At 41.3% G+C, this 27,546-nt stretch overlaps 1 protein-coding gene across 1 annotated transcript in view; it reads left to right on the top strand.

Annotated features, from left to right (window-relative positions):
* Positions 1-2,290: 2,290 nt before the first annotated feature.
* COL6A5 (collagen type VI alpha 5 chain) overlaps positions 2,291-27,546 on the top strand; it is a 114,470-nt gene continuing 89,214 nt past the window's right edge. The window contains exons 1-3 of the mRNA XM_014789693.2: positions 2,291-2,717; positions 25,326-25,421; positions 26,828-27,427. Coding sequence (XP_014645179.2) covers positions 25,355-25,421; positions 26,828-27,427 — 667 coding nt within the window. The 5' untranslated portion in view covers positions 2,291-2,717; positions 25,326-25,354. The remainder of the gene's footprint in view (positions 2,718-25,325; positions 25,422-26,827; positions 27,428-27,546) is intronic.

Below are 27,546 nucleotides of genomic sequence, written 5' to 3'. Positions count from 1 at the left end.
ATCCAAAATCATCTTGTGTATTTCTGGTAGTATAGGGTTCACATTTTTGGAAATACCATCAATATTTCTCAGTGGGAATTAAGGGGTGCACATTAAGGAGAACACAATTTGATATCGCTCACTCTAATGTTCTCTCCTTATTTTAAAAAGTTGCAGAAAACTCAGACTGCAGAGGCTGAGTTAATCAAAAGAAAATACAACTAATGATGAATTCTGGGGAAACATTTAATATCCTTTCCACAATTTTAATATTCTGGATTTCTTTTCTTTTATTCCATAACTTTTCCTTTCCTAGAGAAAATGGCAAGTGAAGCCAAAGTGAGATAAATGTAATGTAAGTCCATGTAAGCTATTTTCTGTGTTAGGAAATTGAAAACTTGGTGATTTTAGTGCCTGAATGCCTTCAAATGTTCAGCTTAAAACTCCTACTTTTTGAAACAAATTAAATTAGATTAATGTATTTGTAGTAGAATAAATATAATTCTCAATAGAGGACAAATTTTGCATTATAATTTCTTTAGAAAAAAAACTTGTTTCAATTTTAGAAGCAGAAGAAAGGAAAAGGAAATGTTGAATTCTGTGGAAAAGGTGGTAGATCCCCAAAGCCACTTTTACATCATATTGGGATTATGAAACCTAAATTGTAATTGTATTGTAAGTAAAAACATTCCTACAATAATATTTTCCAGAAAAGTTTACTCAAAAAAGCCAACTTCCTTTGGACTCCAACGCCGTTTGAATACTACTTCACTGATGGTGAAGAAAGGACCCCACCCTTCTCCTGAAGTGAAATAGATCTCCTTTCCTCCCTTGGGATTTTACTTTTGGTCGGGGAATAACATCCCAGTTAATAAATCTTTGCACACTGAGGGTGTAAGGACACAGCATGAGCAAAGCTTCCGTGGGGTGCCAGGCATGAATGTGAGCTGGAAGTAGATTTTGTCCCCAAGAATCCAGGTTCCTGACCTTCCAGCCCTCGACATCACTCTCTACGGTTCACCCTTATGGCCAAACGCAGATTCTCCGTTAAGGCCCGGACAGGATCTGAGGCTCACTGATACTAAAGGACGAGTCTTGGGGTGGGTGAGGAGTGCATCTCAACCAGAGAAACCATTCTTTGGCATCCTGAGTTTTTTTCCTGATTACATTCTAGAAACAATGCTGGGTGGTGATGTACCTTTAAAGAGCATGGCCTCCATCTCCCCCCACCATTCTGCTTTTATTGGGTTGTGTTGGTGGTCCTCGTTACACCTCTTGGGGGACTGTTGAGGAGGGTGATGTTGGACAGTCAGGACAGCTCTGGTGGGCGGCACCAGGGACAGTGAACTCTCACAGCACACCTCTCCACCCCCAACCTACACACAAAAGAGAAACCTGAGGATTGAAGAGCCAGCTGGGGCAGGTTGCAGGGCTCTGACCCCTGTGGTGCAGGCTGGGACCTCCTCCCAAAATTGAACAGAACTCTATTCAAATCCAAGATTTCAGGACGTTCTGCGCAGAACACCCCGTAATCCTGACTGTACTAAGTGGATTCCAGAAGTCCAGGACACCCTTGGCTTAGAGCAAACACACTGTCTTCTGAGGAAAACCATTTTCCCCTTTCTTAATAAAAAACAAATAGAAAACTAGTCATTAGTTTACACATATTTGTGTTCTCTTTGTTAAAAAAATAATAATACAAGGAAAAAGTCCTGACAGCCCTCATTCAACTTCCTTCTCTCCATCCTTTCAACCCTATTCCTTCTGAGACATACGTGGCAACTTCCTAATTAACTTCTTCGGAAGCAGTACCAGAATCAAGAGGCCTGGCGCACCAGAGGTCTTTGCTGGGCCAGGAGGAGCTCCCATCCTTGTTTCCTCTCTGCCTTTTAATAAACTTCCATCAGTGTAAGTCGTTTCAGCTTCTCTTCACCGACAGCCTGAAGGAGCTGAAACGGTGCAGTGACAGACCCAATTCAACCGCACAAGCTGGGAACATGTTTACATATAAAATCTCCTGTCCATGAAAAACAAACATACATAAAAAATAAGCCATTCATCTGAGAATAGGCAACGCTTTCTAAGTTCTCCATCGTGATCTACGTGCTAAACCACATCTTCACTTTTGTTGCCTGCTCTATTTGTCAACCCTGCCCTTTCTGGAAGCTGCTGGAGAGAACTGCTACCTACTCTTAGCATAGGTACTCGCTCTCTCTCCCCCAGGACATTGCCCCTCTTTGGGAATTTCCTCTGGTTCTCCGCAGGCCGACTCTGAGGAAACTGCTGAGTAAACCCTTAGAGCTAAATGGAGAGTCCTCAGTCCAAGGAGCAGCAGTGACCTCGGCTCAGCAGCCGGCAGACAGATAAACGTTGCCCTCGGCTTCTGAGAAACTCTGCCTTCTGCAATTCTTTTGGCAGCCCGCAGCTTCCCCGAAACCGGCTGCGAGCCGCTGTGGATGAAGCCAACAGGCAGCTGGAGCGTTTCTGAACACGCACATAAAAACCTGCAAACAGTTAAAAGTCTCAGCCCGCAGGGGAGAGGCAAGCCAAGGCCAAGGGTCAGCGCCAGCTTAAAAGAGCCGCCCAGGGCACGCGGCGCTCGCTCGGTGCCCACCTGCGCTGTGCAGCGGGGACCCGGGCTGCCCGCGCTCCCGCCAGCCGTGCCGCGGGCGCCGAGAGGCGCGCGGTTAGCGGAGCTCTCCGGAGAGCTGGGGGCGGTCTCCAGGGTGCAAAGTTCGGTGAGTGTAAAGTGCGGGGGCTTGGGGGCTTGGGGGCTGAGGCGGGCTGAGGAGGGCGCTGAGAGCAGATATGCAGGTGCCAGTAGGATGTTCCCTTTCCGGTGATTTTGCACCGGTAGGATGCCCTAAAATCCTGGACTCTAAGGAATTTTGCAAATGGTTGAGACAAGGTTCTTAAAGGTTAGACTCTTAGAGTTGGAAAGGACCTTAAGAGCAGTGCTATCCAAAATACGGTTCAATGACTAGCAGCATCGCCATTCCCTGGAACCTTGTTAGAAACGCAAATTCCTGGGCTTCACCTTACACCTGCTGTACCAGAATCTCTGGGAAAGAGGCCCAGGAATATGTGTTTTAACAAGCCCTCCAGCAGCTGAAATCTGATAGCCACTGCCTTGGAGATCATCTAACACTTGGCATTAGATATTGGGATATATTCAGATATAATAAGAACTTGGAAACACAGTTTCTGGGAATTGCTATTCTGTTTCAAACTGTGAACTGTGATCTTCCAGATTTCCTTTAAACAGCACTCATGGCTTTAGCAAAGAGTTTTGAGTTTCTACCATGTGCAAGGCTCCAAGCAAGCTTCTTTCAAAGTGAGGGAGGGATTCTACTCTTAGAATCTCCGAACTGGTGGCATATTATTTCTTTAACCGGGATCTTTGTAATTTGGGGTAGTGTTTCATACCTCACATTTATGTTGGTTTTTGGTATTTAAATGCTCCTTCTGAAGTTAATTTTTGTTATTGTTGTTAACCCAGAATGCCAGATTAGATATTTTGGAAGAGATGTATTTACTTTGCGAGTTCTGAACAAAAATCCTTAAGAAAAATTCACATTGGCAAGACATATTTTTTGATCTTTGTATTAAAATTTATGTGATACATTTTACAAGTAGAATAAATAGGGATCCTGAGATTTCTTATGAATCAAAGTGAGAAAGACACTTGTCATCTTCTCTGATGAGTCTGGTGCCAGAGCTAGCTACCTCTTACAAATTCTGAGAAGAAATCAGTTGCTATGGGAAAACCCCCTAGAAAGAAATATGGATGCTGTGTAGACCCAAATTATGCTGTTTCCTGTTCTCCAAGGTTCTGAACCTTTCCTGCTGATGAGGCAGGCTCTTCACCACTGCTGAGAATCTCACTCATGAAATATTTGATGATGAAGGTTCCATGAATGGTTTGCTGTTACTTGTGTTTTTTTGTTATTCTTCTCCTTTAGTGGCTTCATTTAAATATTGTCTAAATCCACTATTGTCTCATTCTGAGACTCTGGAGCAAATGCTGCCACTATTTCTCAGTTTTCCCCTCTCTTTAATGGGTAGATGCAGGATGTATGGTTTTGATGTGGCACTTGCCAGGATTATTCCAAAGTATCTCCTCAGAGTTTCCTACCTGCTGTATAGTTACAATGTTGAATCTTTATTAATATGTTAAAGCAGAGGAAATACTTAATACAATGATCATATATTTAATTATGCTTGCATACTTTAAGTTAAAACATCTACAAGGTTTGTACAGATTTCAAAGGCTAACTTCTCTTTGAAAACAACTTTGGAAATGTCGGTAAAATTGAAGCTGTTGCTAGGAATGTCACGAGCCTGTGAAAATAAAGTTTGCCAATGTTAAGTATTCCCCATCCTGAATCATGCATGCACACCGAGCTTGTTCATAAGTATTCGAAGAGCATCTACTCAGCATCCTTCTATAACAGAGTATAAGATTTATAACATATGTCTTGTTTTCATGGTATTTTATGTTGTGATTTTCCTCCTTCAAGTTCAAATCACCTTCCAAAAGGGAAGAATTTTTAACCCTGGAACATTAACCCAGAACCCTCTAGCTCTGGCACTGGAGGACAGGAATTCGCTTGAGATGTGTACTTTTCATGGTATTGCAGTTTGCTTTGAGGATGTCCCTGTCAATCTTGCAGGATCTCAGACTCAGGTCCTCTCTGAGCACGTGCAAAGGAGGAGGAAGTGGGGCACTAGGCAAAGCCAGGACCTAAGACACAAACAAGATGCATGCCTACCTTATGAGGAGGGGCTAGATGGTGGTACAAGTGGCAGTTGCTAGAATTTTTGTCACCACTGTCAAAATCCCCAGTCGCCTGTGGTACTGTTCTAGATTCCTCTGACTTGTTTGAATTCTGACTCTTCAAGCCACTCTTTGGGGTCATACTATAATTCAAGGCTTGGTCTCTGAAAGGCCATTGTAAATTCCACGTTATTTGATGGATCCAGATAACACCTTGAGCCATTTCCCTCGGCATGTTTAACTAAGATAATAAAGGAAATGAAGAGACCAGAATAGTGGAATGAGAGCTTTATAAAGGCAGCATAGTGCAGTGAAAGAACATCATCTTTGCAGTCACAGAGACTGCAAGTTTTGGGGCAAGCTGTACTACCTCTCTGAGCCTCAGTTTTTTTCACCAGTGGTATGGGCATAATTATAGTGCACAAAGACCTACTTCTCTGCTGGGTCATCCACCTTCTGTGTGTGTTTCACTGGCTAACCTTAGCTGCAAAGGAGGTTTGGAAATGTGTTTTTTATAATTGCACACATTGCCCCATCCATCAATATAGAGGTTCTATTGATAAAGAAAGAGAGAATATTGGATAATGGGTAGGCAACTAGAAGTCTCTGCAACAAGGATGCAGGACAAGAATGGTTCTTTGGAGAATGACAAGTGACAATGGTTGTGGTGGGTGGTGGTTTGTACATGTGTGTGTAATAACAAATTTCTAGGCAACTGGATGGCTTGAGGATGTTCAAGTCAATCAGACAGGCCCCTGAAATAGAAATATTCTGGGTGTGAAATTGTAGTAATAATGATATCTCTGCTAGGTCTTGAAGCAGTTTATAAAAATGGTTATATTTAAATCTCACAGTAATTCTGAGAGGTAAAAAAAAAAATAAATGAAGTGTTTATTACCACTTCATTGATGAGAAAGTTGAGGCTTAGAATTATTAAGCCCTTGCCCAAGAGCACATGCCAAGTTAGTATAGAGCTGCTTTAGACCTTAGCTTTTATGATATGCTTAATAGGTCTATCTCCTTAATGGAGAGGGGGCAGGTTGTAGAAGAAATGAGAGAATGAAGATAACTTTGCATACTTCGTTTTAACCATTGCAATAAGGTAAGAAAAAAAATTGGAAAGAGGGAGATAACATAATCAAATTTTGCAGTGTAATGATTTAAGAGCCCCCCTATCTAGGTTCAAATCAGCATTTCATCACTTACTAGCTGTTGAACTTGGGTAGAATACTTAACATCACTTTATTCTTCTGTTTTATGGGCTAAAGGTGGTACTCACCTCATAGAGGTGTTGTAAAGATAAAGAACAAAGAATAGTGACTGGCACATGATAAGAAATATATAAATGCTTGCTGTTCCAGATAGACCATAGCTAAGAGTCAATTGAAAAATTAATTGAGTTAATTAAGATAGCTGAGTACAAAATAAATCCTGAAAAAAATCAATAGCTTTTTTATAAAGTAGTAACAAGCAGCTAAAAGTGTAATGAGAGGAAAATGTCTATTCTTTTTTTTGGGTGAGGAAGACTGGCCCTGAGCTAACATCTGTGCCCATCTTACTCCATTTTGTATGTGGGACGTTGCCACAGCATGGCTGGAGGAGTGGTGCATCAGTCCCCACCCAGGATTTGAACCTGCGAACCTTGGGCCGCCGAAGCAAACTTAACCACTACACCACCGAGCCAGCCTGGAAAATGTCCATTCTTAATAGCAAGAAACTACAAACTAGCTGAGAACTATGAATGTGAAATGTGTAGGACCAAATCCTGTTGGATCCCTGCTGCCTCAATTTTCCTCCCCCATCTCCATGCCCAACACACACTCAAAGGCTGCACAGAAAATCCAAAGCACCAGTATGGGCCTTATGCAAAAATGCTTCCAATAAAAAGGGAAGCATTTGTTATATGCAGAATAAAGATTAAGAATTATTCTGGGAAACAGAAGAAAATCACTCCAAATTCTAAGGCATTAAAGAACACAGGTTAAAAGTCTCAAAGAAATGCAAGAGATAATGAAAGGCAAAGTCAAGGAAAGCACAGAAGGAAAATAAAACAATTACAAAATCAAAATCCAAATTAGAAGCAACTAGATATAAGTTAACCTTGTGGAAAACTGAGTTTTGATTTACAGGACAGCTTTGGCAAAAATCTCATAGATAGCAGAGGACAAGCGAGAAAAGCGAGAAAAATGCTTAGATAAAATAATAGCGATGGAAAAAAAACAACAGAGAAACAGCATAGGACTATGTGGACTTTCTGAAAAAAAAAAAAAGAGAGAACAAAAGGAACTGCAAATAAATATAAAACATGTTGTATTTCTGTGATTTCAAACTATCCTTAATCAAGATGCGTTGTTGGTTTGAAAATAACTTTTAGGGGAATAAAAAGGAACAATAATAAATTAAAGAACGTCACAGGATATTTCTCAATTAGAGAAAGACTAAAATGTGAAAAAATATATCTTTTAATTAAGGAAACATGGAATTAGATGAAAACTTTTCCAAAGTAAAAGAACATCTGAATTGGCAGATGAAAAGTCTCATCACGTTCCAGAGGAAAAAACAAAAAAACAAATCAATATTAATTTGGTGTTATTAAGGATAAAAGATAAACTATCCAGGCAGAAAAATAAAACATAAATTAGGCTAGCCATATGAATTATCTCAGCAACATCAGATTCCAGAAAACAATGACTCAATGATACAGAGCTTAGATGGGAAATGAAAGGAATGAGACCCAAGAATTCTTTAGCCACATTCTACATATGGCTTGCCTTGTTTTTCATCCTAGCGAGAAAGCGTCTAGTTTCTCACCATTAAGTATGATGTTACCTGTAGGTTTTTTGTAGATGTTCTTTACCATGTTGAGGACGTTCCCCTCTATTCCTAGTTTGCTGAGGATTTTTTTTTTTTTGATCATGAGGGAGTTTTGGATTTTGTGAAATGATTTTTTTGCCTTGATTGATATGATCATGTAGCTTTTCTTCTTTAGCCTGTTGATGTGATGGATTACGTAAATTGATTTTTGAGTGTTGAACCAGGCTTGCATACCTGGAATAAATCCCACTTGGTCATGGCGTGTAATTCTTTTTATACATTGCTGGCTTTGATTTGCTAACTTTTTTTGAGGATTTTTGCATTTGTATTCATGAAGGATATTGGTCTGTAGTTTTCTTTTTCTTGTAATATGCTTGTCTGGTTTTGGCATAAGGGTAGTTCTGGCTTATAGAATGATTTAGGAAGTATTCCATCTGCTTCTGTGTTCTAGAAGAGATTGTAGAGAAATTGGTATCATTTCTTCCTTAAGTATTTGGTAGAATTCACCGTGAACCTGTCTGTCATTGGTGCATTGGTTTTGGAAGGTTATTGGTTTAATTTCTTTAATAGATATAGGTCTACTCAGATTGTCTGTTTCTTCTTGTGTGAGTTTTGGCAGATTGCATGTTTCAAAAAATCTGTCCGTTTCATCTAGGTTATCAAATTTATGAGCATAGTGTTGTTCATAGTATTCCTTGATTATCCTTTTAAGGTCTGTGGGATCTACAGGGAGGTCCGCTCTTGCATTTCTGATGTTAGTAATTTGTGTCCTCTCTCTTTTTTTCTTAGTCAGCCTGGCTAAAGGCTTATCAATTTTACTGATCTTTTCGAAGAATCAGCTTTTGGTTTTGTTGATTTTCTCTATTGATTTCCTGTTTTCAGTGTTGCTGATTTCTGCTCCATTTTTATTTTTTTCTTTTCTTCTGCTCACTTTGGATTTAATTTTCTCTTCTTTTTAAAATTTTCCTAAGGTGGATGCTTATATAACATTTACATGATTGAATTTAGATTTTTCTTTTTTTCTGATACACGCATTCAATGCTATAGATTTCCCTCTGAGCACCACTTTTGCCATATCCCACAAATTTTGATAAGTTGTTTTTTCATTTTCATTTAGTTCTAAATATATTTAAATTTAGGTCTGATAAATTCCAGGTCTGATAGTTCCAACATCCTTGCTGTATTTCTGAGTCTGCTTCTGATGCTTGATCTGTCTTTTCAAACTTTGTTTTTTGCCTTTTAGCGTGACTGATAAATTTTTTTTGGAAAGCTGTATATGACACAATGGTTAAAAGAAACTGCAATAAATAAGTATTTAGTGATGTGGTAGTAAGGTGTGGAGGGAAGGGAAGTGTTCTCTAGTCCTGTGATCAGGTCTCAGTCTTTTAATGAGCCTGTCCTCCTGGGCTGTGACCTTCACAGGCGCGTCTCAGTTTTTTTTTTATCCCCTTAGGTGGGACAGGATGGCTACAGGGGGCTGGAGTTAGGTACTTCCCTTTCCCCAGGTCGATTAGGCTCTGGTAAAATAGTTTCTCCTGAGGGCAGATCTTGTTAAGAAGAACAGAACTCTCTGGAATATTTCAAAACGGTTACTTCCCCCTCCCGCTGCTGGAAGCACAAGTGTAGTTTCTCAGATCCTCACTGTGAGAACTTGATAGAGCTACTGGAGGTAAAACTTACAAAAGTATGGGTGCCACCCTAATACTCAGCCCTCCCTTAGAGTTTTTAACTCTCTGATTTGTCCACTCTGAGCCTCTCGCAATTTGTCAATTTCAGATCAGGTTCCTCTACCCCGGCACTGGTTCCTACAGAGGTTTCTGTAGAGGTTTCTGCTGTGGTAAGTTGTGATTCTCTGTCTCCACCCGTCTGTCTCTCCAATTTTGGGAGCTGTGGTTTGCTCTGTGACCTCACTTCTTGGATAGATCTAAGAAGAGTTGTTGATTTTCAGTTTGTTCAGCGTTTTACTTGTTGTTAGGACAGAGTGATGACTTCCAAGCTCCTTACAAGCCAGATCGGACACTGGAAGTCCTGGGACACCTTTATGAGAGAAACAAGTTGCTATTAATGGATGTACTGGGACAACAGTCAGGAATTGGTACTGTTCTTGGAAACGCATCATATATTTGTGAATTTTTTCCCTCAATTTTTATGTTTGCTTTACTCGGGAAAAAATAATTTTTTTTATTGATGTTTTAATGGTTTTTAACATTGTGAAATTTTGAGTTGTGCATTTTTGTTTGTCCATCACCATATATATGACTTCCTTCACCCCTTGTGCCCCCACCCCCACCCCCACTGCCCCTGGTAACCACAGTACAGTTTTCTCTGTCCATGTGTTGGTTTATATTCCACATATGAGTGAGATCATACAGTGTTTGTCTTTCTCTTTCTGGCTTATTTCACTTAACATAATACATTCCAGGCCCATCCATGTTGTTGCAAATGGGACGATTTTGTCTTTTTTTATGGCTGAGTAGTATTCCATTGTATATATATACCACATTTTCTTAATCCAATCATCAGTCGAGGGACACTTAGGTTGCTTCCATTTCTTGGCTACGGTGAATAATGCTGCAATGAACATAGGGGTGCATAAGCCTCTTTGGATTGTTGATTTCAGGTTCGTTGGATAGATTCCCAGTAATGGGATGGCTGGGTCATAGGGCATCTCTATTTTTAAGTCTTTGAGGAATCTCCATACCATTTTCCATAGAGGCTGCACCAGTGTGCATTCCCACCAGCTGTGTATGAGTGTTCCTGTTTCTCCACATCCTCTCCAACACTTGTTGTTTTTTGTCTTGGTGATTATAGCCATTCTAATGGGCGTGAGGTGGTATCTTAGTGTTGTTTTGATTTGCATTTCCCTGATGATTAGTGATGTTGAACATCTTTTCATGTGCCTATTGGCCATCTGTATATCTTCTTTGGAGAAGTGTCTGTTCATTTCCTCTGCCCATTTTTTGATCGGGTTGTTTGTTTTTTTGTTGTTCAGTTGTGTGAGTTCTTTATATGTTATGGAGATCAACCCCTTGTCAGATGTATGTTTTGCAAATATTCTCTCCCAGCTGGTGGGTTGTCTGTTCATCTTGATTCTGGTTTCGTTTGTCTTATAGAAGTGGGAAAAAATAATTTTTAATTTAAGAATTAACTAAAAACATCCTCAACCCCAGATCCTAGAAATAAACATATTTGACATCTTTTAAAAAATTGGGATCACACTTTACGCACTCAACTCTTCATTTACCCCCAACCTACTGTATCCTTTTAATTAGGTTAGGCAAGCGTTTACTTGCTTTGCATTGTATTAGAACCCAAAGTAGAATAAAATATGGTCCCTTCTCTCAAAACTTACACTAAAGATAGGTCAACCAAACATGTACACAGAAATAAACAATACAAATAATAAAACATACATGTGAGCTGTTAAGAAACAGTGGTATAGACAGTGTTTGGGGCAGATGGGAACTTGGAATGTGGATGCAGCTGCAGTGGTCAGGAGAAAGGCTAAGCAGGTTTTGAAGTGTAGTTGGCATTTGAGATTGTGCATAAGAAGAGGACTGTTCAGGCTTGGGGCAGAGGAAGAAACAGCGTGGAAACCACGGTGTTTCATCAGCTCCAGAGGGATTGGGAATTTGAGAGCTCTCCAGATAGTATGGTTCTTCAAAGTTGCAGCAAGAAGGAACCATCATAGAGGCCCCAATCTTGATTTCCCAGTGGGTCTGGTATCCAAGCATCTTCAAATGTTTCCAGGTGAATGTTGGTCAGGATTTTTTGCTTGTAAATTATCAAACCAGCTGAAGCACAAAAGGGAACTTATTGGCTGAGATACCTGAAAAAGTCCAGGGATTGGTCGGGGTGATCAAGGTGTTGATGCCATCACAAACATGTCTCTCTTGATCTTGAGGTTCTCCTTCATGGTGGCAAGGTGACCCCAGAAGCTGCTGCAGTCTTATATCCCACCAGTTTATCAACCTCAGCAGCAAGAGAACTTCTCCTTCCCAATTGGTCTAGCAAAAGCCTATATATTGGCTGATGATTATTGATGCTGATGGTCTAGGTCAGGTGCTCATCCTTGGATCAATCATGGTGACCACAGCCATGCTGGCTGAGTCCAGGTGTCCTTTCCTGGAGTAGGGGTGAAGTCATGATTTCAGCAACTACATGAATTGAAAGTGAGGAGAGGGCTTCCTCAGGAGGAGTAATGAATATTGGGCAGGCAAAATCAACAGATGTCTCCTACAAGATACTTTATATACATAATCTTATAGAAACTTCTCAACAACACAATGCTACAACCATTATTCACCACAACTTACAGATAAGGCCATTGAGGTCCAGACTTTCTTCTCTTTGGTACTGTAACCCTGTGCTTTCTCCAGCGAGTTTGCTTAGACCTTTCAGGATGGCCTAACCCGATGGTGCTCAATCCTGGCTGCACATCAGAATCACCTGGGGTGCTTTAAAAAATCCCATGCTCAGACCACAGCCCTGATCAATTGAGTCTGAAACTCTGGGAGTAGAACCAGGCATCAGAATTTTTTAGTAGCTCTCCAGGGTGCAGCCATGGTTGAAGGCCACCAGCCCAGAGGTTGTTCTCTTTTCAGAAAGTTGTAATGAGAAGAAAGAGCGGAGCCATGTTCTGTTTTCTCAATGGCAGCACCATTAATGAGGCATACACTTAGACCCCAAGGAGATCAAACAACCACAGGAAAGCAAGCTGCAACCCCAGTGGAAATCAGGCATTGGGAGTATAGATGGGAATCATACTAATTTGGGGGCTTCATGATTTGGAGGGCAGCTATGATCCAATCATTTATTCCTATGTAGATATAACAGGCCTTGTAAAGTTTTGGCTAGTGGAGGTATTAGAAACATAAGCAAGACATTCTTCTCTCCAGGGATGTTTATGCAAAAAACAAAATCTGGTTTGTAAGAAGCTTATAGATTGGATGGTTGACATGTAATTAATAATACGTGAAAAATAAAAGTCTCTGATGCCTGGGGCCTGTGCTGGAGGAACCTTCTGGATGTACCAGTGCAGTTTCTGCCAATGCTCTGGCAAGGAAGGTGACTGCTTGTCTGAGAGGTCCAGACCTTGGAGGGATGGACTCACTCATTGTATGCCTTTGGCAGACCACATGTTCCGAGAAGAAATTGGTTCTAATTCACAAAATGAGGGCATTTTATAGCTGAAGTCTAACCCTCTTGTTTTATAGATTAGGGAACCAAGTCTCAGAAAGGAGCTCACATTTTGAATTATGAGTTCTGATTCTTCAGTATTCTTTCCATTACCCCTGATAAAAATTGTAGGAGCCATTAGAGTATATCAAGTGTTTCTGTATGTTTCCTTTTGATACCTTTTCATAAAATACAGTGTTATATTCTTTAAACTTCATTCTAACTCAGTTCTTTATAATTTATTCTGAAACACCAGGTTCATTTATTCTTTCAACAAGTATTCACTAGGCACCTAGCGTGTGCCAGGCACTGGAGTATGTGCCATAGTTATTGTATGATGGAGTTTGCAGTGACATTTTATTTATTTATTGTGAGGAAGATCAGCCCTGAGCTAACATCTGCCAATCCTCTTTTTTGCTGAGGAAGACTAGCCCTGGGCTAACATCCATGCCCATCTTACTCCACTTTATATGGGACGCCGCCACAGCATGGCTTGACAAGCGGTGCATCGGTGCACGCCCGGGTTCCGAACCAGAGAACCCCGGGCCGCTACAGCGGAGCGTGCGCCACTTTATGTGGGACGCCGCCACAGCATGGCCTGACAAGCAGCGCGTCGGTGCGCGCCCGGGATCCGAACCCGGGCCGCCAGCAGCGGAGCGCACGCACTTAACCACTAAGTCACGGGGCTGGCCCCTGAAGTGACATTTTAGTCAAAACCAACAGGTTTCTGACCCTTATTACAGCTCAGGGTTGAGCACTTGGTGCTTCCTGTATTTTTTCTTTTCATGTAATTATCCCGGCTCCTCAAGTAGATTGTATACTCTTGGAGGGAATATTTTATATATTTTACTCTTGGTGTCCAAGAGCCTATAACAGTTCCATTAATTCTCTATAAATGGCAGTGTTGGATGACTGGGCAATTGACAGCTGGTAAATTTGTTAATTAAGCTGCAGCCCATGTTTCTGATGTGTCTTATTTGTCTTGGTTTTAGAAGACAGTGGCATAAGCATTCCTGTCATCAGTCCTAATCTAATGTGCTCTGATGAAGATGTCCCTAGAATGAATTATCAGACATTCTCCAAACAAGAAGAATTTGAGGAACTGTTTCCTTGTACTGATGCACTGTGTCACCTTGCTGTGGGATCCTCTCTATCTTGGATTGCCCCTTTTCCTTCAGCCAAGAGCGATCATTAGCCATAATTACCAACAGAATTGAGCCCCACTCCTAAAATGCTCCTTAGAGCATTAAAGCCCTCCGCCATCTTGTCGTCTCAACCTGGGCCTTTCCAGCCTTGACCTTCCACTCCTCCTCATTCCACATCCTGGACCACAGCCAGAGCCGAAGCTGGCAGCCTCCAGGACACACCTGCCGCTTGCTGCTATCCAGAGCCTTTGCTGTCTCTGCACCATAGACACCAGAACTGTCTCCTCCCATCGTCTTTGCCCTTTGATATTCCAGGCATCCTTCAAGTCTAATCCAAATGCCTTTCTTGAAGCGTTTCCTTAATTCTGCTCTGTTTCCATGTATTTGTTTCATCCCCTTGTTTGAGATGACACCTCATTTGGCCTTATTTTATAAGTATTTGCCTTCAGACCTTCCTTCACTTCCTTCTCTCCTTTCTAACTGAGTATTCACTCTGTGCCAAGCACTGTGGATGTAAAGATGTATCAAACACATATGGTCCCAGCTCCAAAGAAGTTGATAGTCTAGAGGGGGGACCAGAATGAAAGCTTCACGAGAGTGAAGATTTTTGTCCACTGCTGAATCCAAACTGCCTACAACAGTGCTGAGAACATAGTTGGCACTCAAGAAATGTATGTTGAATGAATAAATAACCTATCTATCATGGATGTTCATGCACATGTGTGTACATATATATATACATATATACATGTATGCGTGTATATAAAAATATATAGAAATGATGTAAGTAAAGTCCAATGAGACTGCAGAGGAGGGATGACTTTGCTGAGTCAGCTTCTAAATCATGAGTTGGACTTTTCCTGGCAAAGATTCTAGTCTTGTTTTAGGCAAGGACTAGGTCTTAATCTTCATTTCCCCATGTTGCCTGCACTAAGCACCATGCATTGTGGTAGCTCAGTAGATGTTTATGGCATTGAACTGAAGCTGTTTCTAGCTAAACTGGAACTCTGGATCTTTACGTCTCATCTGCTTTGCCCAGCCTGTATTGAAGGACATACTGGTCCTAGTACTGATGCCAAATCTCCTCCCTCTGCCACCATCTACTTCCTCCCTTGGCTGACCGCAGGGGATTTGGAAGGACTCTGCTTTTTATAAAGTTGGAACTAGGATTGTCCACACAGTGTGGCCTTTGCTGCCAGAGCAGGCTCCCTGGGACTTGTGTAGAATGGTCCAATATGGTGGTATAGCTTAGCCACATAGTTGCTCAAACTGGTAGTGTTTGCTTCCCATGCATAGGGCAATTCTTTATCAATATCAGGATGCTCCAAACATGGCCTTTTGCTCCTAGTTATGCCTAGAATTGCTGCTGTGTGAGGTTTGTTAGGCAGTTGAGTGGAATTGGCTGGATTGATGGTGCTTCTAGCACCTTCTAAGTAACTCAATTCAATAACTATTTCTTGAGAACCCACTATAGAGCAGGCACTGACCTAGGCACTGACCTAGTGAGGGATGAAGAGCCAAATCCTGCCTTAAACAAGCTTATAGGTGTTTCTGTGTATGTGTATGTGTATGTATTCATTGTGTGTTACTGGGTGAGGAGAAAAAGTGGGGGATTAAGAAAAGAATTTCAGTAACCACAGAACAGGCAAAATGTGGTTAGTGCCAAAGAAGAGGATGGTCTTGGCAGTCCGGGCAGCCAGAGTGGGGGTCTGGGTGTGTCAGTAGATTCTGGGATGTGGAGGAGGTAGCACATCCTCTCTGAGGAGTGGTGCCATGGAAGAAGCAAGAAAAGCGCGAAAACCAAGAGAAGCAGAGCCATGTGGCACCCACACGATGGTCAACCAGAGCAGGAGAATAAGACAGGGTGATTATCTGGCCTCACTGTCCATACTCACAGGAAAACTCAATGTGCCTTCCAGATGCTCCCAGAAATGGGCCAAAGCACCCGGGAGGCTGAGGCCCAGGCTTTAAGCCTCAGCTCTGCCATGGACTAGCTGTGTAACCTTGGACATTCCACACAACCTCGCTGGACCTCAGATCCTCAGCTGGAAATGAGTGGGTGGCACAGGTGCAGTTTTAGGCCCTTACCAGCTGAGGTTGCGGTTCCTAAATTGTGTCCTTCTCCCTCTGCTGGAGCTCCATATCCTGGTCTTGGCCTATTTGTGGTGCAGATATCTTGAGTTAAGGATGGTTAATCTGGGAGAGTGGAGGTGGCCACTGGGGAGGAGGGAAACAGGATGGAGCACAGAAGGAGAGTTGGCCTGATCTTTATGTCTTACCAACTTTCAGGACCTCATGCTCCTTTGGCTGCAAAAGGAGAGAAAGAGAAATTAAGCTTGGTGGTTTTAGAATGCTGTTTGTACTGTGTTTGATTTAGGATTTAGAAGTGTAAAGATTAGAAGGATTTAGAATCTCCAAAAAACTTTTTACATATTTCTTTCCAGTCCAGCAGGCTCAAGACCTACACCAGTGCCTTTGATGTATTATTATAACTTACTAAATATTTACTGTTTTCTTATAGTGTCTGAACCTGTCAGAAGGCTGCAAGCTTTGCAATGTGCCTTTGTATTTCACTAACTTAAGCTTTTTTATTTTCCTGCTTCACCAAGTCAATTTAGACCCCAGGCCTTATGTTATAAAACAGACTGCCCTATAGAAAGTACAGTTTACCATTCCGAATGAGTGAGATTTGTCTTCACAGACATTTAAGACCAAAGGAATGTAATCAAAAGGGAGGTGACTATTCATTATTTCATTATTATTCTCCTATTTTGTCTCCTGGCAATGGCTGGGGAGTATCTTTACCCATCTCTATGTGGCTGGCCTACATGTGCTGAACATCCCCACAGGAAACAGCAAGGCCAGCTAGTTGCTTCCCAGGATGTGTGGAGCCTTCTCTCCAGAAGTGTCGTTTGGCTATTGATAGCCCCTGAAGTGGACTTGGGGTACTGTCCCTTTAGAGCTGATGCTAGCTTTGAATTCCCAATCAGCCTCCAAGAGATTGAACAGTTGAAAGTGTGAGAATGGGCAAGTTGGTTCACTTAGCAGCTATTTGAGCTTCAGTTTTTTTGTGCCTGAAGTCTAGTTTGGGGTATATATCCTCCAAAATGGCCGATTAACTTCCCCAAAATATCACTTGTTTGTGCTACTCTCTGCTTCAGGACCTTCCATCGTAACATCAAGGGATCAGAGACTTTTAGAGGTAGAAGGAGCCTTAGAGATGTGATTCAACCTTCTCCTGAGTGCTGGGACCCCCACTCTGATGTCTTGGGACCTCCATAGCCTAATCCTTCCTTCACTTTTCCCCTGTTAGTTTTGGACAAGTTGGCAATTTGGTACTGGCTGCTGGCTTCCTCTGTCAAATCCAAACTTCAAGATGCCACAGGAGAGATAGGGAAGTTGAGTCATCAAAGAACCAAGAGCCATATATAATTCGTAATTAATAAAGGATGGCTTCCCAGAATAACCACAGGGCCTGAGGTAGAAGTACTTTGATGAGAGGGAGGCTTGGGAGAGGGGATTGGAGTGATGGGCCTAGATTACAGCAGTGGAATTTTTCTGTTCTGGGAGTCTGCCCTCTTCTATCCCCATCTCATCTGGAGGAACACAAGCTTTCCTTCTATCCTCAGGAATAGGGTATGAAACAGCCAAGAGAATGAAAAATGAGTTACACATACGCAAAAATTAGATTTCTCTCAAGAGCACAAGCAATACGAAAGATAAACAAATCAGAACAGCTTATACTAAGAGAAGCAGAAGTAATGGAAATAGCAAATAAAAAGGTGAAGTGAGAGACTTCAGCAAGATAGCTGAATAAGACGTCCCTCACTTGTGTCCAGCCCCCCAACCCCACCACAACACTTTGGCATCCATCTCTGAACAAAAGTGTCTCTGTGGGAACTTCGGGACCAGGTAGGAGATTATGAAACCCTGGTGCAGTTCAAGACTTCAGAGAGCCATTTTGAGAAGGTGGGCTTGCACCCAGGTAGTTGGCTTACTGACTGTGGTCTCTGCCTCAGACCCCAAAACAGCTCTATATCCCTGAAGGTCAGCTACAGCCCCTTTTGGCTTTGGTTCTGTCACCAGCCCCATACACCAAGGGACCTGGGAGGAGTCACACCCACCTGTGGGTCTTGAAGTGGCTTGCGAACCAACTCCAGCCCCTCTTGGCCATGGTCCAGGAGCCCCTGGAGGTGATGTCATCAAGATGGTGACATAAGTTGTTCCCTCCTTCAGTCTCCCTCACAAGATGACCAACTAGCAACTATCCATAGGCAAGACACCATTGCAAAAATCCAGAACCCAAGGGTGAGGCTGACGCAACCCCTAGACCACAGAGACTGAGAAGGACCACATTAGGTGGGTAAGAGGAGCAGTTTCACTTTGATCAGGTTGCCTGTCCCCCAGGCGGGCACAGAACCACCTGGGCCACTCCCCCAAGGGTGTAGTTTCTCTAGTGGGAAAAGAGAACCCAAAGTGGATATCCAGCTCCCTCAGAGTTGCAGGACACTTCCCAGGAGGTCCATTTGGGACTTACCTCACAGGGATCACCGGGGGGTTCTGCAGGGCTTGACCACTGGGGATAAGATAGAGATGGAGAAGCGGGGCAGGGCTTACATGAACCAGTGCTACGAGCTTGGTGGAACATATTCCTAGCTTCCAGCCAGTGGCTCTGCCCATCTTCAGGGCTGAGCCTGTGGCCCTGTCTGGCCAGGTAGCTCTAGTGGCAGTTCTGCGTGATTGGAGTCCCCAACCAATGGGCTGTATTGCCGTGGAGACCATTTTATGGCTCTGCCCAGTCAAGGAAGAAAAGTCACAGCCCCACCCAACTGCTGAGCATAGCCTTCAGCCCCACCTGACCAGAAGCCTCACTGGAGAACCTGGGCAGCTGTGGAACACATCCTACAGCCCTGCTCAGGCAAGGAACCAAGCCAGCAGCCCTGCCCAATTGCTGAGCATAGCTTCTGGCCTCACATAACCAGGGAGCCTGAACAATGACCTTGGGCAGCCTCAGAGCCCAGCCTATGGTACTACCCAGCAGTGGAACCCAGCTTACAGCCCTGCCTGATTTCTGAACACTGCCTGTAGCATCGCCCGGGCAGGGAGCCCATCCAGTGACCCTGCCCAATTGTGGAGCATAGCCTGTGGCTCCAACCTACCAGAGAGCCTGGACAGTGACCTCATCCAGTCTCAGAGCAGTCTCTAGCCCCACTCAACTGCAGGATACAGTGGGAAGCTCTGCCCAACTAGAGAGCCCAGGCAGCAATGTTGCTCAATAAGAGAGCATAGCCAGTGGCCTACCTGACCACAAAGCCCAGTCTGCAGCTCCACGTAACTTTGAGGCACAGACTGTAGCCCTGCCTGATTACAGAGCACAGCCTGGACTGTGGCTCTGCCTGAACGTGGAGTCCAACCAGCAGCACCATCTAGTCGGGGAGCATAACCTGAGATTCCACCAGACCAAGAGCAATTACAGAGCCCAGTTCACAGCCCTGCCCAATCACAGAGTCCAACCGTTGGCACCACCCTGCCGGGGAACACAGCTTGTGACTTTGCTGGACCAGAGGTGTTTGTGGAGCCCAGCTAGTGGCTCCACAAAAATGGAAACACAACATACCAAAACTTTTGGGATGTTGCAAAAGTAGTTCTAAACAGAAAGTTTAGTGCTATAAATGCATACATTAAGAAAAAAGAAAAGTGGCCGGCCTGGTGGCGTAGTGGTTAAGTGCACACACTCCGCTGCTGCGGCCCAGGGTTTGGATCCTGGGCGCACACAGGTGCACCACTTGTCAAGCCATCCTGTGGTGGCATCCCATATCAAGTGGAGGAAGATGGGCATGGATGTTAGCCCAAGGCCAGTCTTCCTCAGCAAAAAAAAAGAGGAGGTTTGGCAGATGTTAACTCAGGGCTGATCTTCCTCACAAAAAAAGAAAAAAGGGAAAAAAACCCAAACAAATCTCAAATAGCCTAACTTTATACTTTGAGGAACTAGAGAAAGAAGAAAAAACTTAGCCCAAAGTTAGCAGAAGGAAGGAAATAATAAAGATTAGAGCAGAAATAAATGAAATAGAGAATAGGAAAACAATAGAAAAGATTAACAAAAATAAGAATTGGTTCTTTAAAAAGATAAGCAAAATTGACAAACCTTTAGCTAGATTCACCAAGAAAAAAAGAAGACTCAAATAAAATTATAAATGAAAGAGGAGACATTACAACTAATACACAGAAATACAAAGGATCATAAGAAATTGCTATGAATAATCATATGCCCAACAAATTGAATAACCTGGAAGAAATGGATAAATTTCTATAAACAAATATCCTACCAAGACTGAATCATGAAGAAAGAGAAAATCTGAACAGACCAATAATGAGTATGGAGATTGAATTAGTAATCAAAAACCTCCCAACACGGAAAAGCCCAGAACCAGATGACTTAATGGGTAAATTCTACCAAACATTTAAAGGAGAAGTAATGTCAATCCTTCTCAAACTCTTCTAAAAATTTGAAGGGGAGGGAACACTCCCAAACTTGTTTTATGAGGCTGGTATTACCCTGATACCAAAGCCAGATAAAGACACTACAAGAAAAGAATCTATAGGTCAATATTCCTGATGAATATATATGCAAAATTCTAAACAAAATAGTAGCAAATCAAATTCAGCAGCACATCAAAAGGATCATAAACCATGATTAAATGGGATTCATTTTTGGGACGCAAGGAAGATTCAACATATGCAAATCAATAAATGTAATACCTCACATTAATAGCATGAAAGATAAAAATCATCCTGTCTCAATAGATGCAGAAAAGGCATCTGACAAAATTCAACATCCTTTCATGGTAAAAATTCTCAACAAATTGGGTATAGAAAGAATGAACCTCAACATAACAAAGGCCATATATGACAAGCCCACAGCTAACATCATACACAACAGTGAAAGGTTGAAAGCTTTCCCTCTAAGATCAGGAAGAAGACAAAGGTGTCCACTATTACCATCATATTCCACATACTTCCAGAGCAATCAGGTAAGAAAAAGAAATATAGGTATCCAAATTGGAAAGAAAGAAGTAAAATTGTCTCCGTTTGCCGATGACATGATCTTATACATAAAAAATCCTAAAGACTCCACCAAAAAACTGTTAGAACTAATAAATTCAGTAAAGTTGCAGGATATAAAATCAAGATAGAAAAATCAGTGCATTTCTATACACCAACAACATACTATTGGGAAAAGAAATAAAGAAAACAATCCCATTTAAATAGCATTGAAGCAAATTATTTATTTATTTGAGGCCAAAAGTCTGTGTGTTTGTTTCTGTTTAGTATTCACAATATAAATAGAGCTGGCTGAATGACTTAATTTTCAAATATTGAATTTAATGTGATTAGTTAAAAAAAATAGCATCAAAAACAATAAAATACTTAGGAATAAATTTAATCAAGGAAGTGAAAGATCTATACACCAAAAAACTATAGACATTGATGAAAGGAATTGTCGAAGACACAAATAAATGGAAAGATATCTCGTGTTCATAGATTGGAAGTGTTAATATTGTTAAAATGTTCGTACTACCCAAAGCCATCTATAAATTTAATGCAATCTCTATTAAGAGTTCAATGGCATTTTTCACAGAACTAGAAAAAACAATCCTAAAATTTGTATGGAAACACAAAAGACCCTGAAAAGGCCAAAGCAATCTTGAGAAAGAAGAACAAAGCTGGAGGCATCACACTTCCTGTTTCAAAGTATATTACAAAGCTATAATAATCAAAACAGTATGGTACTAGCATAAAAACAGATATATAGACCAATGGAACAGAATACAGAACCCAGAAATAAATCCATGCATTATATCATCAATTAATTTACGACACAGGAGCCAAGAATATACAATGGGGAAAGGACAGTCTCCTCAATAAATGGTGTTGGGAAAACTGGACAGCCACATGCAAAAGAGTGAAACTGGATGCCTATCACATGCCACTTATAAAAATTAACTCCAAATGGATTAAAGACTTAAAAATGTAAGACCTGAAACCGTAAAATGCCTAGAGAAGAACATAGGAAAAATGCTCTTTGACATAGGTCTTAGCAATGATTTTTTGTATGTGACACCAAAAGCTCAGGCAACAGGAGAAAAATAAACAAGTGGGACTATATCAAACTAAAAAGCTTCTGCAGAGCAAAAGAAATGATCAACAAAATGAAAAGGCAACCTATAGAATGGGAGAAAATATTTGCAAACCATATGTCTGATAAGAGGTAATATCCAAAATATAGAAGGTACTTATACAACCCAAAAGCAAAAAAAAGACAAAAAAAAACCCCCAAATAATCCAGTTAAAAAATGGGCAAAGGACCTGAATAGACATTTTTCCAAAAAAAGATATGCAAATGGCCAGCAGGTACATGAATAGGTGCTTAACATCACTAATCATCAGGGAAATGCAAACCAAAACCACAATGAGATATCACCTCACACCTGTTAGAATGGCTATTATCAAAAAGACAAGAGATAACAAGTTTTGCCAAGGATGTAGAGAAAAGGGAACCCTTGTATACTGTTGGTAGAAATGTAAATTGATACAGCCGCTATGTAAAACAGTATGGAGGTTCCTCAAAAAGTTAAAAATAGAACTAGCATATGATCCAGAAATTCCACTTCTGGGGATATATCCAAAGGAAATGAAATCACTATCTCAAAGAGATATCTGCATCTCCATGTTCATTGTAGCCTTATTTACAATATCTAAGACATGCAAACAATCTAAATGTCCATGGACAGATGAATGGATAAAGAAAATGTCACACACACACACACACACACACACGCACACCCCACACTGGAATATTATTCAGCCATAAAAAGAAGGAAATCCTGCTATTTGCAACAACATGGATGAACCTCGAGGGCATTATGCTAAGTGAAATAACTCAGACAGAGAAAGTAAATACTGCATGATCTCACTCACATGAGGAACCTAAAATAACTGAACTCATAGAGACAGAGCATAGATTGGTGGTTTCCAGAGGCAGGGGGTTGAGGGGAATGTGTGAAGGTGGTCAAAGGGTAGACAATTCCAGTTATAACTCTTAGAAGGAAACAGCAGAGTAAATCTTCATGACTGTGGAGTAGGTAATGGTGATTTAGCTATGACACCAAAAGCACTAGCAACAAAAGAAAAAAATAGATAAACTGGACTTAGTCAAACTTAAAATCAGTTGTTCCTCAAAGACACCATTAAAAAAGTGAAAATATGAGCCAGCCCTGGTGGTCTAGTGGTTAAGATTCGGCACTCTCACTGCCACAGCCCGGGTTCCTTTCTCAGAGGTGGAACCCAAACCACCAGTCTGTCAGTTGTCATACTGTGGCGGCGGCTGACACAGAGAATCAAAACTAACAACTAGGATACACAACCATGCACTGAAGCTTTAAAAAAGAAAAAAAAAAGTGAAAATGTGACCCACTCATGAAAATATGACCCACAGACCGGGAGGAGTATATTTGCAAATCATATATTGGTAAGTGTCTAGTGTCCAGAATGTGTAAAGAACTCTTAGAACACAACAATAAAAAGATAAATAACCCAGTTAAGAATGAGCCAAGTATTTAAATAGATATTTCTCCAAATAAGATATCCAAATGACCAATAAGTATATGAAAAAATGCTTGACATTATTCATCATTAGGGAAATGCAAATCAAAACCATGATAAGATACCATTTATACCCACTAGGATGGCTATCATAAAAAAAGACAGACAATAACAAGTATTGATGAGAACATGGAGAAATGGGAACCTTTATATATTGCTGGTGGGAATCTAAAATGATGTAACCACTTTGGAAAACAATTTGGCAGTTTCTCAAACTGTTAAATATGAAGTTACCATAAGACCAAAAATTACCTCCTAGATATCTACCTAAGAGAAATGAAAACATATATCTACACAAAAACTTGTGAGTGTTCATAGCAGCATTGTTCATGACAGTCAAATAGCAGAAACAACCCAAATGTCCATCAACTGATGAGTACATTTTTAAAATGTTGTATATCCATACAATAGAATATTACTCAGACATAAAAAGGAGTGAAATACTGATACATGTCACAACATGGATAAACCTTGAAAACATTATGTTAAATGAAAGAATCTGAACAAAAAAGGCCACATATTATATGATTCATTTATAGTAATGCCCAGAATAGGCACATCTATAGAGAAAAAAGTAGATCATTGGTTGCCAGGACCTGTGGGAAGGGAAGAATGGGGAGTAACTGCTAACGGGTATGGAGTTTCTTTTTGGGGTCATAAAATTTTCTGGAATTAGTGATAATGGATACAAATCCTGTGAATACACTAAAACACATTGAATTGTACACTTTAAAAGAGTAAATTTTGTAGTATGGGAATTATATCTCAATAGTAAAATTAATGAATAAGTAAAATGTATGGTTTATTATAAGTCATTGTTGACATGGTTCAGCCACTAACTACTGGGGAGCCTCAGTTTCCTCCTTAGCAAAATATGGGTTTAGTCTAAATGATCTATCAGGTTTCTTCCAAATCTAGCTTCCAATGATTCTCTCAATCTTCCTGCATGATCAGCAATTTCAAAAGAACTGCTGGAGAAGTCAATTCCAGAATAAAAATCAACCTTTCCATCTGTGGTATCTTATTTAAGGCAGTTCTATTTTTGAGGATTGGCTATTTGATCTATTTCCCTTTTTATAAAGAGCAACTCTGATTTGGTGGAATTTCTGTAAGATTGTAATTTCCCATGAAGATTTCTGATTGATTTTGAGCTTCGTGGAGAGAAATGCTGAAGTTGTAATTTGTAAAACTGAATATAACCATAAATGAGAGAACAGTTTTCATAAGGGTTGAATGAAGAAAGAAACATGGGTAGCTGTTGGCTTTTTGGAGCCAAGTTATGAACATATACATTAGTCATTGTCAGCATAACAATAGAGGGTAAAGAATAGTGACTGCATACATTTCATGAGGATGCAGATTTTATGCAAGGCTTATAGCACGGTGGTTAAGAGCTTGGGCTCTGCAGTCACCTTGTCTGGGTTAGGATCCTGGATCCACCACTTACCAAGCAACTCTCTGCCTGTTTCCTTATCTGTCACATAGCTATAGTAATCGCACCATCCTGTAAGACTGTGGTGGAGATTAAATTAGATGATACTTGTAAAGCACTGAGAAAAGTATCTGAGCCATGGAAAGGGCTCAGCAAACATTAGCATTATCTGTTTTCAACAAATACTCCAAATGCTTGATGAATGTTTTAAACACACCTGGCATTGCTTGACAAATAAGTTGTTTACAGTGTATTGCACCCTAACCCATCTTTCCCAGTAGTGATTTCTTGTTATACAATGAGATTTTTCATATTGTAAATAACATTTTTTTTACAGGATAAAAGCAAGAAACCTTCACTAACAAGATGAAGATCCTGCTAATTATATTTGTCCTAATCCTTTGGACTGAAACATTGGCAGATCAAAGTCCAGGTACCAGCATGTTTTATGTTTATTATTATTATTTAGGAAAATAAAAATTTTTATGTCTTAAGAAACCTTTATTTACTAAGAAATCAAAGTAGACAGCATTTAGTTGTAATTGGAGCTATACAATATCAAGCAAACTTCATCTATCAAAGATGACAGAAAGCCATGGGCAAAAGTCATGAATTATGCTGCACCTGGCTAGAAAAACTTTAATTATTCATTGATTTGCTTAAGTCCCAATGTTTCTTGTCTCTATGAATAGAGTCAACCCATTTGTTTTGTAGGTCATTTTGCATGTTGGCCTTAATAAATGGAAGAAAAGGAAAAAGAAGGAACTCCACATAGAAAATAAATTCTATGTGTTTTTGTGGCTAAACCATTGCCTTCCTTTTCTTTTACAAACATGAAATAGGGAAGGGATATATGAGTATATATAAAAAGAGTATGAAAGCTAGGTTTTTCTACTCTCTTGTAATTACTCAAAACATATTTCAAAGAAGCATTTTTAACTTTGCACTGTTACCCTAGAATTTCCTGACTCATTTCTGAGTTGCTTTGAAAGAAAGAGCCAGTTGTTAAATATTTACTAGCATATCACTAATTTTGAGAGCAGAGGTGGCTGATCATGACTGGTGGTGCCTCTCCTGCCCAGACTCTCTTTATCAGGCTGGTGCACGCCCCCTGGCAGTTGCGAATATTGCCTGCAACAGCTCACGGCTGTACCCCTCTTTCTCAGGAGAATTGCTCTCAGCTTTCCCAGAGCCACTTTACCCAGGAGGTTATGCCTGTAACCCTCCTCTCCTTCCCTCCAATTCCTGGGGATGGTCTGCAGCCAATGACTGACTGATAGGGGATCACAATCACTTGGCCCTCTTGCCTCAAAGAGGGCCACTCTGGTGTAATTGATGCTCCAGAGTCCCCTCAGATCAGGCCAAGGTTAGACATCCTGCTTTGCCCCTCTCCTGCTTCCCTCCATCAAGCTCATTCACCAAAACCCTGTCTCAGATCTGCTTCTACGCTCTCCAACCCAAGACAGCTGCCTCCTCGATACTGTTTTAAAAGTTGCTGTTAGTCCACAGACCACTTTGGGATTTGCTGGTATCGTGTTATTTATTCTTTGGTACAATATCAGAGTTTGGGGTTCCACAACCAAAAAGGAAAACAATATTGATTGCCTCTGGTATAGAGTTGAGAAAGAAAAATCTGTTGTTAACTTTACAAAAGTGCTCTTGTTTGACATTTTAGCAAAAACAAGTATGGTTTCTTCTGTTTGACCTCCAGGAGACACATTCCTTGGGATTCTGAGTTACCCTTAACAGTAGGACATAGTCTCAAATGAGTGCTGTGGGCGAAAACGTAAAGGCTGAACAATCTCCTTGTTTTGGTTTGTTGTCGTTTTGTTTTGACAGAGCCAGGCCCTCAGTTCGCAGATGTGGTGTTTCTGGTGGACAGCTCTGATCACCTGGGAACCAAGTCCTTCCCTCTGGTGAAGACGTTCATCACCAAAGTGATCAGCAGTCTCCCCATAGAGGCCGACAAATACCGCGTGGCCCTGGCGCAGTACAGTGACAAGTTCCACAGTGAATTCCAGCTGAGCACCTTCAAGAGCAGGAACCCCATGCTGAACCACCTCAGGAAGAACTTCAGCTTCACTGGCGGCTCCCTGCGGATAGGAAACGCCCTCCGGGAGGCTCACAGAACCTATTTCTCTGGACCCCCAAACAGGAGAGACAAGAAAGAGTTTCCCCCAATTTTGGTGGTCCTGGCTTCAGCCGAGTCCGAGGATGACGTGGAAGAGGCTTCCAAGGCCCTGAGGAAAGACGGGGTGAGAATCATCTCCGTGGGGATGCAGACAGCTTCTGAGGAGGACCTGAAGGCCATGGCCACGGCTCCGTTTCATTTCAACCTTCGGACGGTCAGAGACCTCAGCACGTTTTCCCAAAACATGACGCAGATCATCAAGGATGTGACTCAGTACAAGGAAGGGGCAGACGACACTGATATAAAAGGTAAGGAAGCCCTTGAAGAGGTGCCCAGTCCCCATGCCATCAGATCTTCATCTGTCCACCCTCATCTCTTGCAACTCCCCTTCTGGTTTTCCTGATTAGACATGCTGAAGTATTGGAAA

Source organism: Ceratotherium simum, chromosome 5 (assembly GCF_057802395.1).
Source record: "Ceratotherium simum simum isolate JZ-2026a chromosome 5, ASM5780239v1, whole genome shotgun sequence".
NCBI lineage: Eukaryota > Metazoa > Chordata > Mammalia > Perissodactyla > Rhinocerotidae > Ceratotherium > Ceratotherium simum.
Note: the sequence above shows the minus strand (reverse complement) of the source record. Positions and strands in the feature narration are given on the sequence as shown.